At 59.4% G+C, this 20,487-nt stretch overlaps 1 protein-coding gene across 1 annotated transcript; it reads right to left on the reverse strand.

Annotated features, from left to right (window-relative positions):
• Positions 1-3,825: 3,825 nt before the first annotated feature.
• LOC135190387 (electroneutral sodium bicarbonate exchanger 1-like) lies at positions 3,826-20,405 on the reverse strand. Its single transcript, XM_064171737.1, has 25 exons — positions 20,310-20,405; positions 14,924-15,010; positions 14,309-14,387; positions 14,073-14,159; positions 13,503-13,638; positions 13,134-13,294; positions 12,681-12,821; positions 12,467-12,555; positions 12,177-12,334; positions 11,756-11,843; positions 11,355-11,501; positions 11,097-11,188; positions 10,500-10,674; positions 10,223-10,356; positions 9,083-9,328; positions 8,875-8,980; positions 8,516-8,677; positions 7,788-7,901; positions 7,272-7,433; positions 6,649-6,900; positions 6,230-6,298; positions 5,516-5,689; positions 5,284-5,418; positions 4,764-4,858; positions 3,826-4,252 (listed from the first exon to the last, which is right to left on the reverse strand). Exons 1-25 carry the CDS (start codon positions 20,403-20,405, stop codon positions 4,198-4,200), a joined length of 3,240 nt encoding a protein of 1,079 aa, XP_064027807.1. The 3' UTR covers positions 3,826-4,197.
• Positions 20,406-20,487: the final 82 nt, after the last annotated feature.

Genomic DNA, 20,487 nt, shown 5'->3' on the forward strand with positions numbered 1-20,487 from the left:
GTTCTCCTCTCTCACCATGTCCAGCCACTGCTGCTCACTCTCCTCCAAACAAAGTGCTGCTCTGCAGTGACTCTGCCCACCCCCCGACAAGCGCTGCTGCAGCTCAGCCACCAGCTGCTGCAGCTCCTCATGTGCAGCTTGCAGGCGGCAGTGATCTTCCTGCAGCTCCTCCTTCTCTCTTTGATGAAGTTTCGCTGCCACTTCTGCTAGCAGCAGCTTGCCCAAAGCATCGTCGAAGCTCTTGCTGCAGCTGTCTCTCTGTTGGCTGGGGGAAGATCCATGCCAGCTGTTACTGGAGCCCTCTGAAGCCCAGCACATGAAGCACTCTCTCAGCCTGTCCCCCAGGGCAGCTCGTGCAGCCCCCTGATGAGCTCTGAGCTCCTCCTCTGCACCTGCTGGAGCAGCCAGGTCCCCTGTCCTTGCTCCACTGGGCACAATCCCTCTCTCCCCCTGCTCTGCCCTCACTGCTTCTCATGCAGCCCACGGTGCCCCCTGGCCTTGTTCTGGGCTGCAAGAGCACCTGGCCACCTCCTGGACAGTTTCCCTGGCCCTGCCTCCCACAGCCTTCTCTGCTCTCAATCTCTTCCTCCCTCAGCCCTTGGCCAGCTTTGGGCCCACTCCAAGACAGGTGCAGGGCCTAAAGCTTGGGCTTGTTGACCTGCATGGGGCTCTCTTGGGCACACCTCTCTAGGCTCTCAGGGACACCACTCAGCAGTGCTGCCCACACAGACATCAAGCTCTTGACCACAGCTCTCTGAGTGTCATCCTCCAGCCAAGTCCTTACCTCGAAAGCCCTCCCTTACCTGTTGCTCTTTGCCTGAGCAGGAAGCCCACATCAGCAGTGGTGTTTGGGTTCCAGCACAGACAGTGGCAGTCGCCTGCCTCTGCACCTCCTGTGGTTCTCTTTCGGGGGTGGTGTGAAGAGGTCTCCTGCAAGTGAGCTTTCTCCAGCTCCTCCAGCCTCTTCTGCAGCCTGGCATTGCTCCTTTCAGCTCTTCTCAGCTGCTTAGTTGAGTCCTGGGGTGGTTTCTTCCTTCCCTCCTTCTCCTTCTCCTTCTCCTTCAGAGCTCTTGAAGCATTTGCTCAGATGCTCTTTGAGACACTTGGCGGTTGAAGCTGTCAGATGTGCAACGACCTTCAGGGCTGAGGTAGGAAAAGGAGGAACCTGCCATTGGCAATGGTGTTTGGCCTCCAGCAGCTGCAGCACACCAACAGATTTGGGGAACCAGAGTGAGCTCCCAAGCTCTGAGCTGTAATCTTTGATTTGATCTTCGTCAAGATTATATTAAGCAAAAGGTAACCAATTTGAGTTTTAATCCAGTTATAGATAGGAAAGCAGATAATAGGCCACACAGTAGCCCCCACTAAGTGAAATAGCTTCATTAGCTTCATTCTGATTCCCAGAGTTAATTAACAATCACTCAAATTAATTTGCCCCATGTTGGAGTGCCAAAAAATAAAGGATGTGATGGTTTGGGTGTTCCCCCCACACACTTTAGAAATCACCCAGAGTAGACTCAGCCAGCTCTGGAAATTGAATGAAGCTTATATTTGCAGCTCAGCAGAATATACAAGCAGATACTTACAGTATAGACAGCTATAGACAGAGATAGACAAGGTAAAACTGATACAGAAGCACAACAGCCCTCCAGAAACCTGAGTCCCCAGGAGGGGCTCCCAACTGCCCTTCCACCTTCTCCCACCCCTCTCTACCTTACCCCAAACGTTGCCTTGTGCCTGAGGAAAACTGGAGGGCCAGCCAGGGGGTTAGGAAGCAGGTGGATTAATCAGGTTAGGTCAGAGAGAGAAGAATGCAGCCCAGAGCCCGGACAGAGAGTGACTACCTTACCTATAGTTGGATTCTTGCTCTTCTACCTCTCAGCAAGCCTATGAGTGAAGTAGACATCACCATTGTTTCCCTTTCACAGCCTGTAATCTAATTCTTCTCACCAAAATATTCTAGCTGTCTTCAGACTAGCACAGGGAGTGCTCCTGCAGTTGTTCGTAGCTGTTCATGCTCCAAATACCCAGCCGGGGGCTACTCAGGCCAGCTCTATGGCAGCTCTATGGCATCTTCCATAAGCCTTTTCTCTCCGGGGGAGCTGATGTGAGACCTCTTCATACACATCCTGGGCACTGAAGGCAGGCTGAGGCCACGGGAGGCAACAAAGTTGCTGTGTCTGTTGAGTTACATCCCTGAGCATTCAGCCAGGCACCTGGGCTGACTCCAGGGAGGCAACAAAGGCAATCTTTAACATGCTGAGGTGGAGAGAGGGCGCTGAGGGAGATGAAAAGTACCCCCTTGTCAGCTTTAAGACTTGCAGTGTTGCTTCTCTAGGGTGACTCTTCACCATCTACTCGCAGCCGACAGGAATCGGAAGACTGCTGCTTGCTGAACACACAGAGCTCACCTCTGAGCCTCCCTTCCGTGGGCTGCAGTCCCCTCAGCCACGGAGGGCTCCGCTTCTGATGTCCTCTCAGAGGTGCTGATTGGCTTGGCCTCGGCCAGAGGCAGGTCCAGCTTGGAGTGGAGGAAGCTTCTGGAAGTTCCTGACAAGAGCTACGCCATAGCCCCTGCCTCGCTACCTGCACGCTGGGGCACAAACCCGACACTCGGGGGTGTTCCATTCATCCTGAGAGTGAGGTGCAAGTTCCCCAAGGGTCCCTAGTGAAGACGCAGCCCCCTAAGGGGCTGTGCCCAGCCCCCACTGCCCAGCCGGTAAGGAACTGCCCTGGGCAGCTGCACCTGCCGGTGCCTGGCAACGGGCACAGCACAGCCCCTCTGCCCTGCTGCCTGTGCAGCCCTCTGCTCCTGCTCCTCGCCCTGCTGCCTGTGCAGCCCTCTGCTCCTGCTCCTCGCCCTGCTGCCTGTGCAGCCCTCTGCTCCTGCTCCTCGCCCAGCCCTTGTCCTTTGCTCCCTGTGCCTCCAACCCACGCTCGGCCCTTCTCACCTCTCCCAGCACCTTCCCCAGCTCTCCGTTCACGTCCCTTTGGAAGATGGAGCCGCGAAGAAAGAGGAGCTGGGGCACCCCCCCAGCTGCCAGGGCAGCCTCTGCCTGCTCTGCAGCGAGCCCAGCCCGCAGACAAGCCCTGCCCAGAAGGGCTGGGTCCGGCCGGCAGGCAGCGCTGCGGCGGCAGCACACCCCCGGGCACGGCAGCACTGGCGGCGCTGCCCCCAGGCGCCCCTCGCTCCTCCCCGGGGGCGAGCAGCTTGCTGCGACCAGGGGCGGGGACGGCAGCGCAGGAAGCCGGGGCCGGGCCCGCCGAGCTCAGCGCTGGGGACCTGCCGGACACAGGAGGGAGGCAGTGGCAGGGCAGCTCCGGATGCTACAGGGGCGGCAGCCCTGCAGCCACTGCAGAACCACAGCAGCATGGACACGCTGAGGCTCAGCACCAGCAAGCTCCACGGACTGCAAAGTGCAGCTCCCTTTGCTGCTCTAGAGCTGCTCAGGGCCAGAAATGCACCCCGGATCACTGGCAGCATCTGCATGGCTTTACTGGGAGTGCTCCAGGTGCCACAAGCTGCTTCTGCCCACGTCTGCCGTGGCACATCCCCCAGTCACGTTGGCACTGCTCTCCTCCAAAGCCTTGGAGCCTGTGTCCAGGTGCAGAGAACAGAGGAGAACAATATCTCTGTCCAGAGGAGCAAGAGCTGTCTTAGAGATGTCCCTGGGGTGAAACTAAGGTGCAAGCCAGAGCAGATAGCTCCACAAAAGTGTTTATTAAAGGACAGAGTTGAGGAAACCAGAGGGAGAGAGAGCGGAGGGGAGAGAGAGGGAGAGGGAACAAGGCAGAGGAGAGCAGGGAAGGCAAAGGGCCGGGATTCTATAACCATGGGCCGGGGATGGGGGCAGGGAGAGAGACAGAGTCTGCAGAGTCCTTCTCAGCGTCTGTGTGTGGCCCTGGGATGTTCTTCTTCGGGAGTGCTCCCGCAGTGCTTCTTAGCTGTTCGGGCACCGAATACCCACCCGGGGGCTACTCAGGCCAGCTCTGTGGCAAGTCCATGGCACATTCCATAAGCCTCTCCTCTCCGGGGGAGGCAACTAAGGCAATCTTTATCTTTGTGCATTGACATGAAGAAGGGAGAGACGATTTAGGCCCTCACAGCCTGCCAGCTGCTTCAGATGTTCCTGAGCAGGTGCTGCCTTCTTTCCTTCCAGAACGCAGGCTGCTGTTGGTGTGGGAGCTGGCAGCCTTCTACACAATGCTCCCTGCACCCTGGCTGAGGCCAGGAGCGATGAAAGGAGCAGCCCTGCAGGAGAGATTGTAGAGAGCACTGGTGACGCTGGGGACTGCTGTCACCAAGTGCTTTAGCAGCCCTGGCAGGAGGAACAGGGGGCCCAGGAGAACAGAAGCTCAGCATAAGCACGGGAGGCTTGGCTGCGTGAGGAGGTTTGGGAAGGGAGCCTGAGAGCTGCAGAGCAGCAGCTCCATGGAGTGGCTCTTCTTGGTGCTCAGCCCTGCACTGGGCTCCGAAGCCACGGCTGGCACAGGTCCTGCCTGCAACTCCACGTTGCTGGGTTTGAGGATCTGCAGCTACTCTCGAGTCCCTGAGGATGCAAGCTGTGGGGGTCAAACAGGAGTTGTGTTCAGGGTCAGACCCCAGCAATCCCCTCCTGCAGCCTTGCCCACAACGTTCATCTTCCCACCACTGGGACTGCTGCTTTCCACGGGATGCTCAGCAAAGATGCAAGTGGAGAGAAGCATGCCAGACACCTTCCAGCTGAGCTTGCTGGGGCTCCTGGCCCTTGCTGGGGCTTTACCTGTCACTGCTTTGCTCTGGGATATCCAAGTCAGCAGCAGTCTTGCCCAGCTCCAGCTGAACGCAGCCTGTGCCGCCAGCAGCCTCCGTCCTTTCCTGCCATGAAAGGGCACACCTCAAGTTGTCTGTCTTTGCCTGGAGTGCAGGTAAACTACAGACCAGGGGAAATCACTGCGTGCTGCCCTCTGCTTCTGAGCCGTAGCAGCTGCAGCTGGCAGTGCAGCAGGGTACAGAGCTGGCAGTGCAGCAGGGTACAGAGCTGTCACTGCAAACACACGAGCAGGCTTAGCTGCACTGTCATGGGGGAAGGATAATAACAATGCTGATGGGAAATGACTGATGTAGAGAATCATCCAGGTGCTAGGGTCACTGCTGTTTTGAGGCAAAGCAGGGCCCAGGTGGGATCCAGGCCATTAGGATCTCCTTCTCTGGAGTTCTGACCGGCCCCCACCGTTGCGATAGAAGCTGTGATAGGGACAGGCAGTCTTGCAGCCCAGCCCCGAGCACCCAGCAGGCCTTACCTCTTCTTCTTGGCCTTCGTTTTTGGCACTGTCCATCTTCTTCCTGCTTTCTGGCAGGAGGTCGTCCAGCAAGCTGAGCTCCCGCTTGGAGAAGCAGAACTCCATCGCTCTCCGGACCAAGATCAGAGCCAAATCCTGCACAAAGAAGAGGGGAGGTATGGCGAGGCCAGAGCTGACACTACAGCTCACTGCAGCCTGCAAGCATCCGCTGCTGAGCAGCACCAGCTCTTACCAGCATGGGAAAGATGATGGCAGCAGGGGTCATCTTGATGGCCCAGAGCAGGACGAGGCAGATGGACTGGATCAAGGTGAAGAGGTGCACCTTGCGCAGGGGGACGTGCCGCAGGTAGATGCAGTCCGGCTGGTGCTTTGCTGGCATACAGAGCAGCTGCAAGCGACGGAAGAACTGCCAAAGAAAAGGGCAAGAGTTGCCAGCTGAGGCCTGCAGAACGTTTCTGGCCCTGGTGAGGCCTGGAGGGTCCTTTCAGGAGGTTGCTTGGCAGGAGAAGTGCTGGCAGCCACTGTGTTCCTCCTGGCAGCAGCAGCCACGTTCCCTCCGCTCCCTCTCTAAAGCCGCTTGCCCAGCAGGGCTGCCCCAGACTGCCCTTACTCCCTGCTCTTCTGTTCTCAGCCTCTCTTGGCCCGCTGCATCCTCCAGCAAGGCTTGCCACCAGCACTGGAAATTGCCTTCCCTTTGCACTCAACTCCCCCTTTCTCTCGTCCCCAAGCCCTCACCTGCCCTAGACCCTAAACGGAGCACGCTGCTGCACCTGCCTGCTGCTCCCAGCCCTAGGCATATCCTGTGCCCCCCCACTGCTTCCCTCACACCACACCCTTTGGCCGCTTGCTTTCAGAGAGCTTTGCCGACGCCCCTGCTTTTGCCTTGCTTCAGGGCAGCTGCAGCAGCAGGGAGCAGGCCTGCTGCAGGCTGCTCAAGAGTCTGTACCTCGAGGCCTTGCAGCGATGACACACCCATGTAGAGGAAGATGCCGTAAAGCACAGGCATGGGGATGAGCTGGAAAGAAGAAGGCAATGGTCTGTGAGTTCCGTGGCGCTGGCGGCGTCACCGCTCTGTACCGCGGGCACTGCCCACAGCTGCCTGAACCCCCAGCAAGCAGGGGCGGCCCTGGAAGCCCTCTGGGAGTTCAAGCACTCGGCCTTGCTCGCTTGCCTGGAGCGCACCAAAGTGGGGGCCAAAGGGCTGGAAAGCAGAGCCCGAGCTGGTTCCCAGCACAGGCCAAGCCCCCAGGTCTGGGAGCACCTCCTCCTCTGCTCCGCAGCGCCCCGGGGCTGCAGAGGGCGGGAGGGGTTTGTGTGAGTGGCAAAACGCTGCTGCTTGTGGGGTGCCCTGCACTGCCCTCTTACCTGTAATGCCTGAGTCAAGAAGACAGAGCAGCCCATCAGCACAAAGACCATCAAGCCAGTGACTCTCTGCTCTCGCACCCCCTGGAACGTGACTTGCTCTCCGGGAGCTGAGTCCTCGTACTCCACTTTCAGGCTGTTCACGTGGGTGATGGACAGGACAGTGGCAGCCACAAACCAGGGCAGGCCCATCAGGGAGCACACCCCGAGCAGCACGGCCACCATGAAAAGGTCCAGGTGATACCCACATCCTTTCTGCAAGGCAGCAAAAGAAGGGACAGAGCATCCCACACCACAGGAGCAAGGGCAGTGTCCCAAGTCCGACTCTGACCCTCCCCGAGTCATTCCTGGCAGCACAGCAGAAGGCTTCCTGCCCTCAGCTGCTGCCACCACGTCAAAAGCACAGCAATCCCGCAGGCAGATTCATCTGCTGCTGCAGCAGACTGCTCGCCTGAACTCCCCTGCCCTTTGCTCCCCGTGGCACTGCTGATGCAGGAGAGCATTTGGCCACAGAACCTGGCCCTGTCTCCAGCCACTGCCTTCACAGTGTATTTGCAAGAGGAGCTTCTTCCCACCTCTGTGGCCCACATTGGGTTGGCACGGGGTCATCTCCTGAAGCCTCTCACCTTCAGTTTGTGGTCCTTCCTGTTCACAATAGCCACCGTGATGTGCTGGTCCATGAACACCAAGATGGTGCAGATCAGAGCTGGGATGAGCGCAGCCAGCACTGTCCACCAAGGGTTGGGTCCTAGGGGGCTGATGAACCACCCGCGGTCGTCTCTGCTGAGCTGCAACAAAGGGCACACATCAGCATCATCTCTCAGCCCAGCCCCTTCACTGCCTTACATTTTTCCCCTCCAGCCCTGAGTCAGAGCAGCTCCCAGCCTGGGCTGCAGCTCGCCCTCTCTCCTGGGCTTCAGCAGTGCCAGTGTCCTCTTTGCGGGCACCTCCAGAGCCTTCTCCTGCAGGCACTGAGCTTTGGGGCTGGCTCTCCATTGCCAAAAGAGACCTTGCCCTTGGCGGCAGCAGAGGAGATGGTCACAGCACCAGCATCTCCTCCAGGCTCAGCTCCAGCCTGCCCTGACACCCCCCTCTGGCATCCCCAGGCGCTGAAAGCAGTCCCAAGCCAGCAACCTCCTCACCTTTAACGTACTGGGGACGTGGAGCTTGGGCGATGGGATCCCAGCCAGGAAGTCAGTGAGCACCATGACAGCCACGGTGAGGAAAACAGCAAAGTCGCTGATCGTGGAGCGCACCTAGGGGAGAAGGAGAGCTGAGAGAGGCACTGCAAGCAGGGCCACAGCATGGGATGGCAAAGCTGGGGCCAGCAACAGCACGAAGCCTGGGGGACCGAATCGCACCGCCCTGAGCACGTGCAGCCTAATCCCTTGGGTAGCTAGCGAGGCTGTGAGAGCTGGTGTCAGACAATGGAAGAGTTGAGGGAAGCAGAGGAGGGGTCTCTGAGTTCAATCTGTGGGCAAATCTATGAGCAAGGAGGGCAAGAGCTGTGGCCACTGCAGCCACACTCGCGGCCGCAATGGGATGAGGCTCTGCAGCTTCCTTTCTTCCTCAGCGGAAGAAGCTGGGGCTTGCTCTCGGGCAGCTCCTCCCCTGAAGCAGCTTTGCCCCGGAGCACAAACTACACAGGGGGAAAAGCAAAGCTAACAGTGGGAGACCCAATTTCCCCGTGCCCAAGAGACAACAAAAGCGTGCAGAAGTGGCCCTGGGGCAGGTGGGAGATGGTGTGGGCAGTGTGCACTGCTGGAAGCAGTGAAGGGCATGCGAGGCGGTGCAGAGGTCGTCTTTGGGGCTGGCGTTTCCCGGCTTCGAGCATGTGCTGGTGGGAGATGAGCGTGGAGACTGTTGCTACTTTGGTGGTGAAGAAGCGGCTGGTCCTCAGGTTCTTCAGGGTGCTGGCCAGGATGAAGGTGGAGAAGAGGAGGATGCAGCACCACAAGAAGACATTAGGCGTGTAGGGGCCGTGGCGCCCACAGGCAGCTCCTTGAAACTCTCCATGCAAACGCCGACATTCCTGGAGAGGCAGAGAGGCAGGACACACAGGCAGTGAGTGTGTGGCAAGGGAGCCTGGGGCAAGGAGGGGCTTTGCAGGGTCTAGCACTAGTACGCTTGGAAGCCCATCCCCACCCACAGGGCTCTGACTCTTGCAGCACGAGCATGCCCCTGGGCCCACGGCAGCGGCAGCAGGAAGCAGTGGCTGGGGGCACTTACAGTCACTGTGAGGTTGTGCCAGGCAATGCCAGACACGTTGATCTGGTTGCTCTCCCAGAAGCGCAGGGTTTCATTGCTGGCATGGGTTGGTGCCACACACTTGCAGCTGGGAGGAGAGAAGCCAAGAGAGGGGTAAAGAGCAGGCAAAGGAGGTGCAGCCCTGAGCTCCTGCCAGGAGGCAGCAGCCTCGAGGGGGGCAAAAACTCACCTGTAGGTGGTGAGGGAGTCGAGCGTGCTGGGCGTGTGCACAGGGTAGGTCACTTGCAGCTGCAGCAGCTTCTCCAGAGCCTCGTAGATGAAGATGAGGCAGATGAGGGAGGCGTAGGTCTCCTCGGTGAAGCGGGTGATGTAGCGCACCAGGCAGCTGGCATCGGTCACCACCAGCACCATGCAGAAGAAGGAGGTCCAGAGCCCGATGCACGCCCGCAGAGACAGATAGGAGAGCGAGTGGTCCCTGGGAAAGCAGAGCCAGATGGAGAGGTGGAAAGGGCAGCGAGGGGCTGCCAGCTCTGCCTTCCCTGGGCAAAACGGGGAGCAATTGAGGAGCGTGTCCAGGCTGTGGCTGCTAAGGGCAGTGTCCAGGAACCCCCACAGACAGCCCCGGGGCTGCACGCTGCGGCAGGAGAGGCCAATCAGTTCTCAGCATCGAGCAGTGCTCCTGGGGTAAGCCTGGGAGGCTGATGGAGCCGAGGGCCCTGTTGTGGGAGCTGCTGCCCCCTCACATCACTCGCACACCCCAGCACCAAGCCCGGCTGGTTTTGTGCCCAGTCAGCTGCTGCCCGCAAGCTGGGGCTGAAGACTAAATTGAATTGCACGGAGGGTGGCTCATCTCACACTGAAGTCATCACAACAAAAGGCCTCTCACGGAGAATACCCATTTCACATGGAGCCTCCTTCTGCTTCCATAAGGAAGGAGTCAAGCAGAAAACTCTGGAGGCGTTTGGGCAAAAGAGACTTCCCCTTCCAGCACAGATCAGGCTAAGAGGTGCCCGCGGCTGTGCTCAGAGGAAAGCAAAGCTTCCCTCATTCCCAAACCAGAGCAATCTGTCTCATCTTCCCTGGACATTCACACGCTCGTGGTTCATTCACTGCTGCTGCTGCTGCTGCTGCTGCTGCTGCTGCTTGGCTTTGACCCTGAAACCCTGAACTGACCTCCCACCACCCCCCTCCATCCTTCAGAGGCCATGCAGCATCTCGTGCTAAAGCAGCAGCCTGTGACGTCTCTGACACAGAAGGCAATGGCAATCTAACCACTGCCACTAAGAACAGCAAAGGCAAAAGATCTCCTCTTCATCGTTGTCTTCTTGGGCAGGCTCTCACAGCAGCTGGCTCTGGCAGGCAGCCTTACTTGCAGAACTGGTAGATGATCTTCTCAAAGACAAGGACGGGCCCGGTGCTGCCGAGGATGGTGAGAGGCTGGCCCGCAAAGAGGCAGTAGAGCACACCGGACAGGCAGGCACCCAGCAGGGACTCCATGGCACCCTGCCCGGGGAAGAGAGGCAGCAGTGAGGAGAGAAATCATCAGGGGAGCAAAACACCCAACAGCAAAGCAAAGTGACTGCAGCAGGGCCTGGTGCCCGAGTTTGGGCCCCTCGCCATGCCAGCCAGCCCAGAGAGGTGCTCACGATGTGGCCTTCGGTCGCCTCCCCCAGCAGTCCCCCAAAGGTGATGACCGGGGACATGCAGGCACAGTAGAGGAAGAGGAAGGACGCCAGACACTGCAGGCTGAGAGCATCGCGAAAGTCGCTCCAGTACCACAGGACTCTGCACTTCACGTCCCGGATGAGCCCTCCACAGAGCCTAGAGGAAAGAACAACTCCTGCCACTGCTCCTGCAGGCGGCTCCCTGCCGCAAGTCTGCTCCAGCTCATTTCGTACCCGCTGCAATGGGAGGCACACAGAAAAGCTCCTCCAACAAGGGGAGGCCTGACCTGAGAGCCCCTCCCCTCTCACCCAAGCAGTCTCTTGCCTTGAGAAGCAGCAGACCTCTACCCGCAGGCCTTGACACCTCTGCTGCCACCCCGACTCAAGGAGACCCAGGTGCGATGATGCTGTGCCTGAGCCCAGCTGCCCACGTCTGCCACCCGCCCAGCCCCGGGGACATAGGTGGGGTCGTGCAGCCCTCCAGTGAAGCAGCTAAGCCCAGACACCTGCTAGCAGGGAAGGTGCATGCTGACGTTGCAAAGGCCACCAGAACAAACCCCACCCTGGCAAAGCTCTCACCTGCCCGTCCACTCCAGCTCAGGACCAGTGTGTCTCCCCAGCTGGCTTGGCAAAGCGCTGCCATCGACAGCTCCTGGCGTCTTCCTGTGCTCCTGTGACCGTGGAAGCAAGGTAAAGATGCCCACTTGTGACCACAGGCTTGCTTTGCTCCTGCTCTGGCTGTGTGACTGTCAGGTGGGACCCTGAGAGTCTGTCCCCCTGAGCAGCATCCCCAGCCGTGCTGCCCTCCTGCCTCCCTCCCTGCCCCACAGCACCCACCTGCAAAGGGACCTTCTCTGGGGGCTCGATTCGGATCGAGGGATCCCACTGTCCTGCTGGCAAGACCTTCACCTGCTCCAGGAACTCCTCGATGCCAGCCACCAGGTCACCTCGCCCCTTGCCTTTATAGGCAACTGCTTGGAAAACCTGCCAGCAGGAGACAAGCTGCTGAGAGGACAGCCACCTTGGATGCCCTCACCACTGCAAGAAGCTCTTGGCTAAAGGCAGGAGAAGTCTCCCCACATTTCCTGCTGGGAAGGGCAGGAAACTTCCCCCCACAGAAAACATCTCTCTGCCGCGCTCCGTGTGAGCAGCTGCTGCACGAGTGCCCATCCCCAGGGGCACACCACAGCCTTCTGCTTAAGCCAGAGGTGACCCAGAGCTCCCTTCTCTCCTGGTACCTCGTCCGTCATGAGAGTAGCCATGCACCTGCCGACCTCGTGGTACTGCTGGGCTTTCCCTGCTGGTCCCAGCAGAACAAACAGGAACCTGGGCAAGAAAAGCAAAATGAGGAGGAGGAAGAAGAAGATGTCCTTGCTCAAAGAGCACCTAAGGAAGCTCCCGGCCCGGACTATGGCTCCAGCGGGCACACACGGGCAAGGGATCTGGAATTCATCAGAGTCAATCCCAAATGCTGAACCTGGGGGCCAAGTGCCTTTCCAGTGGGCTGGTGGGCACGAAAGCCACAGCAGGCAAGGGAGAAGCAAAGGCAGGGACAGGCGGGTGGGCCTGGTTCCCTTGGCAGGCCCAACTGATGCGTGGAGGTGGATGTTGTTGGGGGGGGCTCTTCTGCAGCAAACCCTCTGTGCTGCTGACTCAGACCTTGTTGGGACGGGCACTTGTGTCAGCCCCGGCAGGAGGACAGCCTGGGCCAGGCGGACAAAGGCCACGACAGGCTGCTGAAGGGAATCCAGCTCTGCCACCAGCACGCTGCACGCCTCGGCCGCGACGGGAATTCTCTTCAGCAAGCGCTGCTCCGCCTGGGCACCAGAAGCAAATCTCAGGCAACTGCCCCCACAGCAGAGCCCTCAGCGCTCTGCGGCCCAGCCTGGGGCCACATTTGCCAGAGCACACCTGGCCCTAAAGGCAGGAGAAAGCTGCAGGTGTCTCACCTTGCTTAGAGCCATCGCCGCGCTCTCCTGCTTCAGCACACCTTCAGCTTCAGCAGCGCCCGGAGCAGGCTGAGGGCTGAGTCTTTGGGCTGGGAGGAGAAGGAAAGGCACACAGAAAGATGGACCGAGTGCAACTGCTGTGCCAGGACAAGTCTAATGGGGCCAAAGCCCTGCAGAAGCCTTCAGCCTGTCAAAGGCCTGCACAACACCTCACCTGGTGCCACAGCCTTGGGCAGCCAGAAGCTCCTCTCCTTCTTCTTCTGATGCTGATGCTGCATCAGAAGAACTTCTCGGACTCTTGCCCGTGCCTGTTCCTCAGGCCCTGTGAGCTGTCCTTGCTGCTGCAGGATGGCATCTGGGGGTGGCAAAGGGAAGGAGGGGACTCAGAGCACCAACCTCCCAGCCCCCAAGCCTGTTTCTAATTGCGACCTGCCAAGCCTTCTGCAGTCGCTTCTCTAACCCCACAAATGGCTTCCAGAAGGATGCCGCCCTCGAGGGCAAACCTGGTGAGAGGGTTGGACGTCTGCTCTACAGCCGAGCCACACCTTGCACACAGCAGCACTTGTGGGAAGGGCCCTGCCACTGGGGCAGGCTTTGAGCGGGGCGTGGAGGGCACCACGGCGAGAGGACTGTGGCCGTTGCCAGAGGGACACAGAGCCCACGGTACCTGCAATCTCCTCCATGCTGCTGGCACTGATGTCCAGCAGCACCGTCCCACTGGTGATGAAGCTCTTCAGCTCCAAGAGGCTGGGCAGGGGCAGTGTGCCCACGTAGGGCTTGCTCCAGCGCTCGCCGCCGTCTTCCACGTCCTCCTCAAACTTCAACCACCTGCGGACATGCAACATCATCAGCCCCAGTCGTGGGAAAAGTACCCCCAGCTTTGCCACCCCTTTGATAGAGCTGTGGGGGAGCAAGAGAAGAAGGCTCCTGGCATCAGCAGCTGGGACAGCTTTGCATGCCAGAGGCAGAAAGAAGAGCTGGCGAGTGCTGCTGGCCCAGGGCGCCTCTCCCACCACTGCCAGCAGCAGGGATTTACCTTGCTGCTTCCTTCCACACAGCACCTCCACCCTCTGCCAGGTAGATCTCAGCCAGATGGCTGAACACCTTGTGGGCAACATGCTGCTTGTCCTCCTCGCTCGCAAGGATGGCCTGCACCCGCTGAGATGGGCTCTCTGGGGGCAGAAGACAAAGCCCTGTCCTGTCAGTGTGCCCGAATAGAGCCTGTCGTGCTCACGGCTCAAGTGACCATCAGCTCAGCACCAGTTCGGCCATGCAGCTGGGCTGGCTGCCCTACCCTGGCTCTGTCCATGCTCGCCCAGAGCCATGCAGAAGGGGCAGCAGCTGTGTCACCTCTGCGTGAGGGTGGGCAGCTTTCCTTCCCCACAGGTCTGTTTTTAATGCCAGGATCCCTCTAAGGAAGAGGAGCCTCCCTCCACTGTGCACGGAACTGCCTTAAGCACCCACCAGGGCAGAGCCTGGCAAAAGGAGGTCTGGCGAACTGCTGCCGTTTCCCTCTGGAGCACAGCAAGCCACATGGACCTGCCTGCAGAAGCCCCCAGCTGCACACAGCCCCAGGCAGCTTAGGGCACACCCCGGTGGCACTCACGGTGGCTGCAGCGACACCGACGGTCCCGGCTGCGGGATCGGCTTCTCCTCACCAGTCGCCTCCTCCCCACGTCCTGGGTACGGTGCTCTGCAAAAGAAGCAGCACTTGCAGTGCTCTCGATGCTGCAGAGGTGGCCAAGGCAGTGCAGCCATTGCCAGGAGGAAGCACGACCTTGGTGCCATGGGAAAAGGCGCTGGGCTGGTGGCTCCTCTGCCAGGCTCTCAGCACAGCCTCACCTTCCAGCTCATTCTCGTAGCGAACGCTGGCAGTGCTGCACCATTTTCCCTGGTCAATCACTGCCTCTTCGTCGTATCCCTGTTCAGCCAGGAGAAGAGGGTCAGAGGTGGGGCTGGGTGTGGAGAGGCCCTTAGAGCTCACTGGGTCCAACCACAAGCCAGCTACCAGGGCCACTGAACTATATCCTGACGTGCCACAGCTGCAGCTTCTCAAACAGCTCCAGGCTCGGTGACTCCAGCACCTCCCTGGGCAGCCTGTTCCAATGCCTCACTCCTCTCTCGGTCAGGAAGCTCTTCCTAATGCCCAGTCTAAACCTCCCCTGGCACAACTGAAACCCACTTCTGCTAGTCCTGCCACTAGGTATGTGAGAGAGGAGACCAACACTGGCCTCACTCCAGCCTCCTTCCAGGGAGCTGTGCAGTGGTTTGACTTGCAGGAGGTTTGCCTTCCCAAAGCCTCGGGTACGGGAGGCCAGGCTGAACCAGAGCAGAGCAAAGCATCTCCTGCTGCCCAGCCCTCTGCCCTCTGGGGAAATGCCTGTGGGATTTGGGGGGGCAGAGCTCCTCAGCCTCTGGGGGATGCTTGGCCCCTTGGCAGAGGCCCAGGCACGGTACCTGCAGTAACTCCTTCAGGGATGCCATTTGGTCTCCGCCGTTCTCATCCATCCTCGCCTCGGGCGCTGGCGTTGGGGATAACTGCGCCTTGAGAGCAATCAAGGGGCCAGATTCCCCCAGCACACCAGAGCAGTCCTCTCGCAGAGGAGCTGAAGCTCAAGTGGCTCCCACTGTGCCCCGACACCATGGCAACAGAACTGCCCCATTCTGACCTCATAACCCAGGCAGTTAGGCAGTGGCAGGGAAAGCAAAGGCACAGAAGCCTGGGGAAGCAAAAGCCCCTCTGGGTGTGAATCTGGTGAGGGACATGAGGGCCAGCAGGGCTTGTGCACGGGCACCAACACACACCAAAGGCGGGGGGGAAAGGCAGGCCTGCCTCTCCTGCTGCTCCTGGGCCCATGCTGCTGAGCCAGCCAGGCCCTGTCCTTCAGCTGCCCCCAGTGCACCAGCAGGGGCTGCCACACGTCCTCAAAGGAGCTCAGCTGGCAGATGTGTGGGTGGCCATGGCCGAGGTGCTGCTGTCCCTGGGAAGGGAACCTTTGCCCTGAGGGCTTCACCAAAGCTACAGTCGGTCTCAGAAAGGACCTGGGCCCAGAAGAAACCTGGGCTGAGCACAGGCAGATGTGTCCGTGAGCCAGCAGGGCACAGCCCTTCAGCACACTGCTTGCAAGCAGGCGTTGCATGGCTCTGCTCCATCTCCTCAGCACGCAGGCAGCACTCAGCCTGCAGCAGAAGTGCTCTGCAAGCCTGCAGTGGGCTTAGGCAAGGCTCTGGGCTGGGCCAGGGCACAGAAGTCCCCGCAGGGAAATGCCTGCCCCAGCCTCGTGGCTCCATGGTTCCTGCCAGGCCAAAAACAGGCTGAAAGAAGCATTCCCTGGCTGCAGTCCTGCCTGAGACAGAAGCAGCTCTGCACTAGCAGCCCAGCTCTGCAGCTGCCAGCCGCCCTCGCCAGCGCTCTCGCCACAGCCTGGCTTGCAGGGACACCACCAGACCCAACCAGAAAAGCACAAGCAAGGCCCATCCTGGAGCAGCAGCTGTGCACAGGCAGCTTCCTCGACCTGGCGAGGCCAGCAGCCTTCCCTGGGAGAGGCTGTGCAAAGCCTGCACCTAACCTGACGAGGGAGCAGCACTTATCCCACACAGCTCGACTGAGTTTGCCGAGGCTGCTTCTCTTCATCCTGCAGCAGCCCCAGCAGGGCTGCAGGAAAGCAGACCTGCACCTCAGGAAGCTGCTCAGGGCATGGCTCTGTCAAGATTGTGCATCCTATGTGGCAGCTGCTTAGGCTGCTCTGTCTTCTGTCGCTTTCATGCCCAAGTGCAAAGAGACAGGTCCCAACAGACTCCTTCTTACCATCGCCTCTCAGACTGCTGAGACTTAGTGCTCCTAGCTGCAGTCTGTGGGCTGCAGAGAGGATCTGCAGAGCCTTACTACGTGTTGCATCCTTAGGGGCTGGGGGAAGGTTTAATGGGGGTGTCCTGTGTCCTGGATATGCCCTGGAATTGGTCTGTCTCTGTCTTTTGAAACACAAGTCTGTATTTCTTTCCAACCCATCTGGGAGCATCTCGCTCTGTCTGCTCTTGGAAACAAACCACGGCAGCAGAAATTGGTAGCAGAGGAGGCTTGAGGTTACCCTTGTTTGAAGTGGACAAATAGAGAATGGAAGGTTAGAAGTGGTGCTCCTTAGTGACTCCTGACCACAGGCTCATAGACGTCAGGGGTTGGAAGGGACACAAAGAGCTCATCCAGTCCAAGCCCCTGCCAGAGCAGGACCATCCAGTCTAGCTCAGGGCACACAGGAACACATCCAGACAGGCCTGGAAAGGCCCCAGAGAAGGAGACTCCACAGCCTCCCTGGGCAGCCTGTGCCAGGGCTCTGGGACCCTTCCAGGCAAGAAGTTCCCCCTTGTGTTGAGCTGCAACCTCCTGTGCTGCAGCTTCCATCCATTGCTGCTTGTCCTGTGCCAGGGAGCAGTGAGCAGAGCCTGGCCCCACCCTCCTGACCCCCAGCCCTCAGAGAGTTACAGACATTGATTCAATCCCCTCTCAGTCTTCTCTTGCCCAGACTCAGCAGCCCCAGGGCCCTCAGCCTCTCCTCACCAGGCACTGCTCCAGTCCCCTCATCAGCCTCGTAGCCTCCACTGGACCCTCTCCAGCAGATCCCTGTCCCTCTTCACCTGGGGAGCCCCAAACTGAAGGCACTACTCAAGATGAGGTCTCAGCAGGGCAGAGTCGAGGGGGAGGAGAACCTCCCTGCATCTGCTGGACACCCTCTGCTGAGTGCCCCCCAGGACCCCACTGGCCCTCTTGGCCCCCAGGGCACTTTGCTGTGCCAAGGTCAAAAAATTCCCTGGAAACTTTGCATTCCAGAGTTTAGTTGGGTGACTCTCCCTGCTGTTCATATGGAAGAGCTTCTGCTTCTGCCAGCACAGAGGACAGCTCTGAAGCAAGTGCCAAAGGGCAGCCTGGAGCAGAGCACTTTGTGAAGCTGCCCCCAAGCAGAAGGCTGAGCTGCAAAGCCAAGAACCTGTGGCTGTGTGTCAGAGGTCCCTGAGCACTGCCTGGCACTGCCACTGGTGAATTGGCAGAGCAGGCCAGGAGGGGAATGGCAGCTGAAGAGAAGGTCGAGTTTGACAAGCAGCTAGGGGACAAGCCCGTGGGAGATGTGAGCAGGCTGTGCCTCTGGCGCCAGCACCTGCAGAGAGAAGAGGGAAGAGGCACTGAGCAGAGCCCCGAGAGCCAGGCTGGGCAGGGAGCCTCCAGCAGCAGCCACACACAGGGCTAGGAAGGCCACTGCCATGCAGTGCCCTGCCAAGATGGCAGCAGGGCACCCTTCTGCTGTAGGCTGGCTGGCACCTGCTGACCAAAGCCAGCAGCACCAGCGCTGCAGACACACCCCTGGGCACTGCCAGCAGGCACCAGTGCCTGCAGGGTGCCTGCCCTTGCTTCTCCTGGCCCCTAGAAAGCCAGCAGCTCTGCAGCAGGATTCGCCTTCCCTGCTGGAGCTCTGTGGCTGCAGAAGCCCAAGAAGGAAGAGCTGCAGAAGCTCTCTTCCCTCCTGACTCAGGAGAAAGGACTTCCCAGAGGGATGGCTCCTGGGGGGTGTCTCGGTTCTGATTGAAATTCCCAGAGACTCTAATCAAATTGGGATAGAACCAAGAACAATTTGTAGAGTGCCCTTCCCTCTCCTGCCTCCCTTGCCAACAGAAAGGAGTCAGAAGCAGAGAGGAGAGGTTAAGCACACCCAAAGAAATCAATCTCACTCGATTGGGAAGTTAGAAAAGAGAACAGTTTAACAATAGCTTAGCAGAGGTATCTGAGGGAGGGAAGTTTAGAAAGGATAGGGAAGGGAAAATGGCAAAGCACAAGATGTAGAAATACATCCTGAGTTTGTGGTGCTGGCTTTGTCTGCCTCGTGGGTGATGGGCACATGGTATGGTGGTATGCAGTGGAGTGATGCGGAGAGATGGAGAGAGAGATGCAGAGAGCGGAGCAGAGAGCGAGGCAGAGAGAGAGAGAAGAGGAAGCCCCCCTGCTTTTATGGGACAGGAAGGGGGAGTGAGCTAACCATCACCTGGTGGTGTTCAGACCCACCCCTGGGGAGGGGTCAAGACCCCCAGGGTCAGGTTCAGGGTTACTCCCCCTGCAGTGTTAACCCTATACAGGGGGCAGCAGCCACACTGCTGGGGGCTGGGAAGGGGCACTGGGGGCTGGGAGTGAGCTCCTTTGGAAAGGCTCTGGCTGCTGTCCCTGTGCTGGGCAAAAAGATTTGGGTTGCAGGCCTTGCAATGGTTCAGCAGCTGGGGCAGAGCCATCACCCGAGACAAGTGTGTTGGACCAGGAAAGGCAGAGCAGGAGCTCTGCTGAGGTGCCCACAGCCAGCAGCAGAGGATGTCTGGGCTGGAGAGGACCTGGATGCCCATCGAGGCCAGCCCTCAGCCCTGCTCTCCAGCCCCTGGGCAGCCTTGCTGCCCTGCCGGCTGCAGACAATACCCCGAGGGGCCAGGGGGCTCCTCAGCACACACAGCAGAGCACTGCTGCTGCTCTGCACCCCAAAACAAGAAGCAGGGAGTTGAGCTCCTTCGGGGTGCAAAGGCACTGAATCAGAAAGGAGAGCTGACCTCCAGGGAATGGGCATCTGCCCAGTGCTGACCAACCCCTCCAGGGCAGGGCTGGGGCAAGAAGATGAGGCCAGACTCTGCCGAGTGGTGCCTGGGGACAGGACAAGGGGCAAGGGGCACAAAGTGGAACCCAGAAGGTTCCACCTGAGCAGGAGGTGTGAGGCTGCTGGAGGCCTGGAGCAGGCTGCCCAGGGAGGCTGCGGAGTCTCCTTCTCTGCAGAGATCCCAAACCCACCCTGGCCACTGGCATCCTGGGCAAGCTGCTGGGGGTGCCCCTGCTTAGGCAGGGGGGTTGGGCAGGACAATGCCCAGAGCTCCCTTCCAAACCCCTCCATGCTGGGATGCTGGGATGCTAATGACTCTACCTAAGGGGTCTGCTCTCAGGAGGAAACTTCTCTCCAGGTGCTGCTCTCTCAGCCCGGCAGGGAGCATGGGAACAGGCCCAGACAGCGCCGCCCCCTTCCTGCTCCCCTGCACAGGCTCCTTCCCTCTCAGGGGCTGAATCCAAAGCAGGGCTGGCCTTGTGCCCAGGGGGCTGCCATCCAGCCCAGGAGTGCAAAGTTTGCGGTGAGCACTGGGCAGAGCTGCAGCACAGAGGGCAGGTGGTGGGGACTGCATGGACAGCCCTGCAAAGAGCCTGCAGCCCGCAAAGAGAGGGGAGAAAGAGCAGGGAGCCCGAGGAAAGCAGACAATGGCTCTGCTTGGAAGAGCCCTTTAGGCTCATCAAGTGCAAGCCTGGAGCCAGCACTGCCAGCTCACCACTGGCCCATGGCCCTCAGCACCATGTGTCCATGGCTTGAAAGCCCTCCAGGGACAGGGACTCCACTGCTGTCCTGGGCAGCCTGGGCCAGGCCTTGACAGCCCTCAAGGGGAAGAATTTGTTCCTTGTCTCTAACCTAAACCTCCCCTGCCACAGCCTCCCCTGGACCACGGGACAGAAGAACCACTGAGGTTGGAGCAGACCTTTGGGACCACAAAATGAGGCTTTTAGCCTCCTCTGAGAGAGGTTTGGAGCATCAAAAGGAGGGTTTGGACACTAAAGATTCAGACTGGGCACTGGAAATGACTGCCAGACCCTAAAACCAGACCCTCAATGGTTCTCTGCTTCTCCTCTGCTTCTCCTGCCCCAGGGCCCCCAGGCAGCCCCGTGTCACAATGGGGCAGTTGCTGGGACACGCCAGCGCTTGTGACCTCACCTGGCCAGGTCTATATGGGCTGCTGAGCAGCCAGTGAGAGGCAGTTGGACTGAGCTGGCCTTCGGCCTCACTCGGCTCCTTCCTTTGCTGCTCGCAGCAAGTGGCTCCTTCTGCCCACCGCTGATCCTGTACTGCCTGCAAGCGCAGGAGAAGTCTTCGGCTCCCATCCCGTCGCTGCCGAAGGTAAGTAGGATTGGGCACTGGGCACACAGGGTGGAGGAGGCAGAGAAGGGGACCAAAGACCCCAGG

This window comes from Pogoniulus pusillus, chromosome 36 (genome assembly GCF_015220805.1).
Source record: "Pogoniulus pusillus isolate bPogPus1 chromosome 36, bPogPus1.pri, whole genome shotgun sequence".
In the NCBI taxonomy this organism is placed as follows: domain Eukaryota; kingdom Metazoa; phylum Chordata; class Aves; order Piciformes; family Lybiidae; genus Pogoniulus; species Pogoniulus pusillus.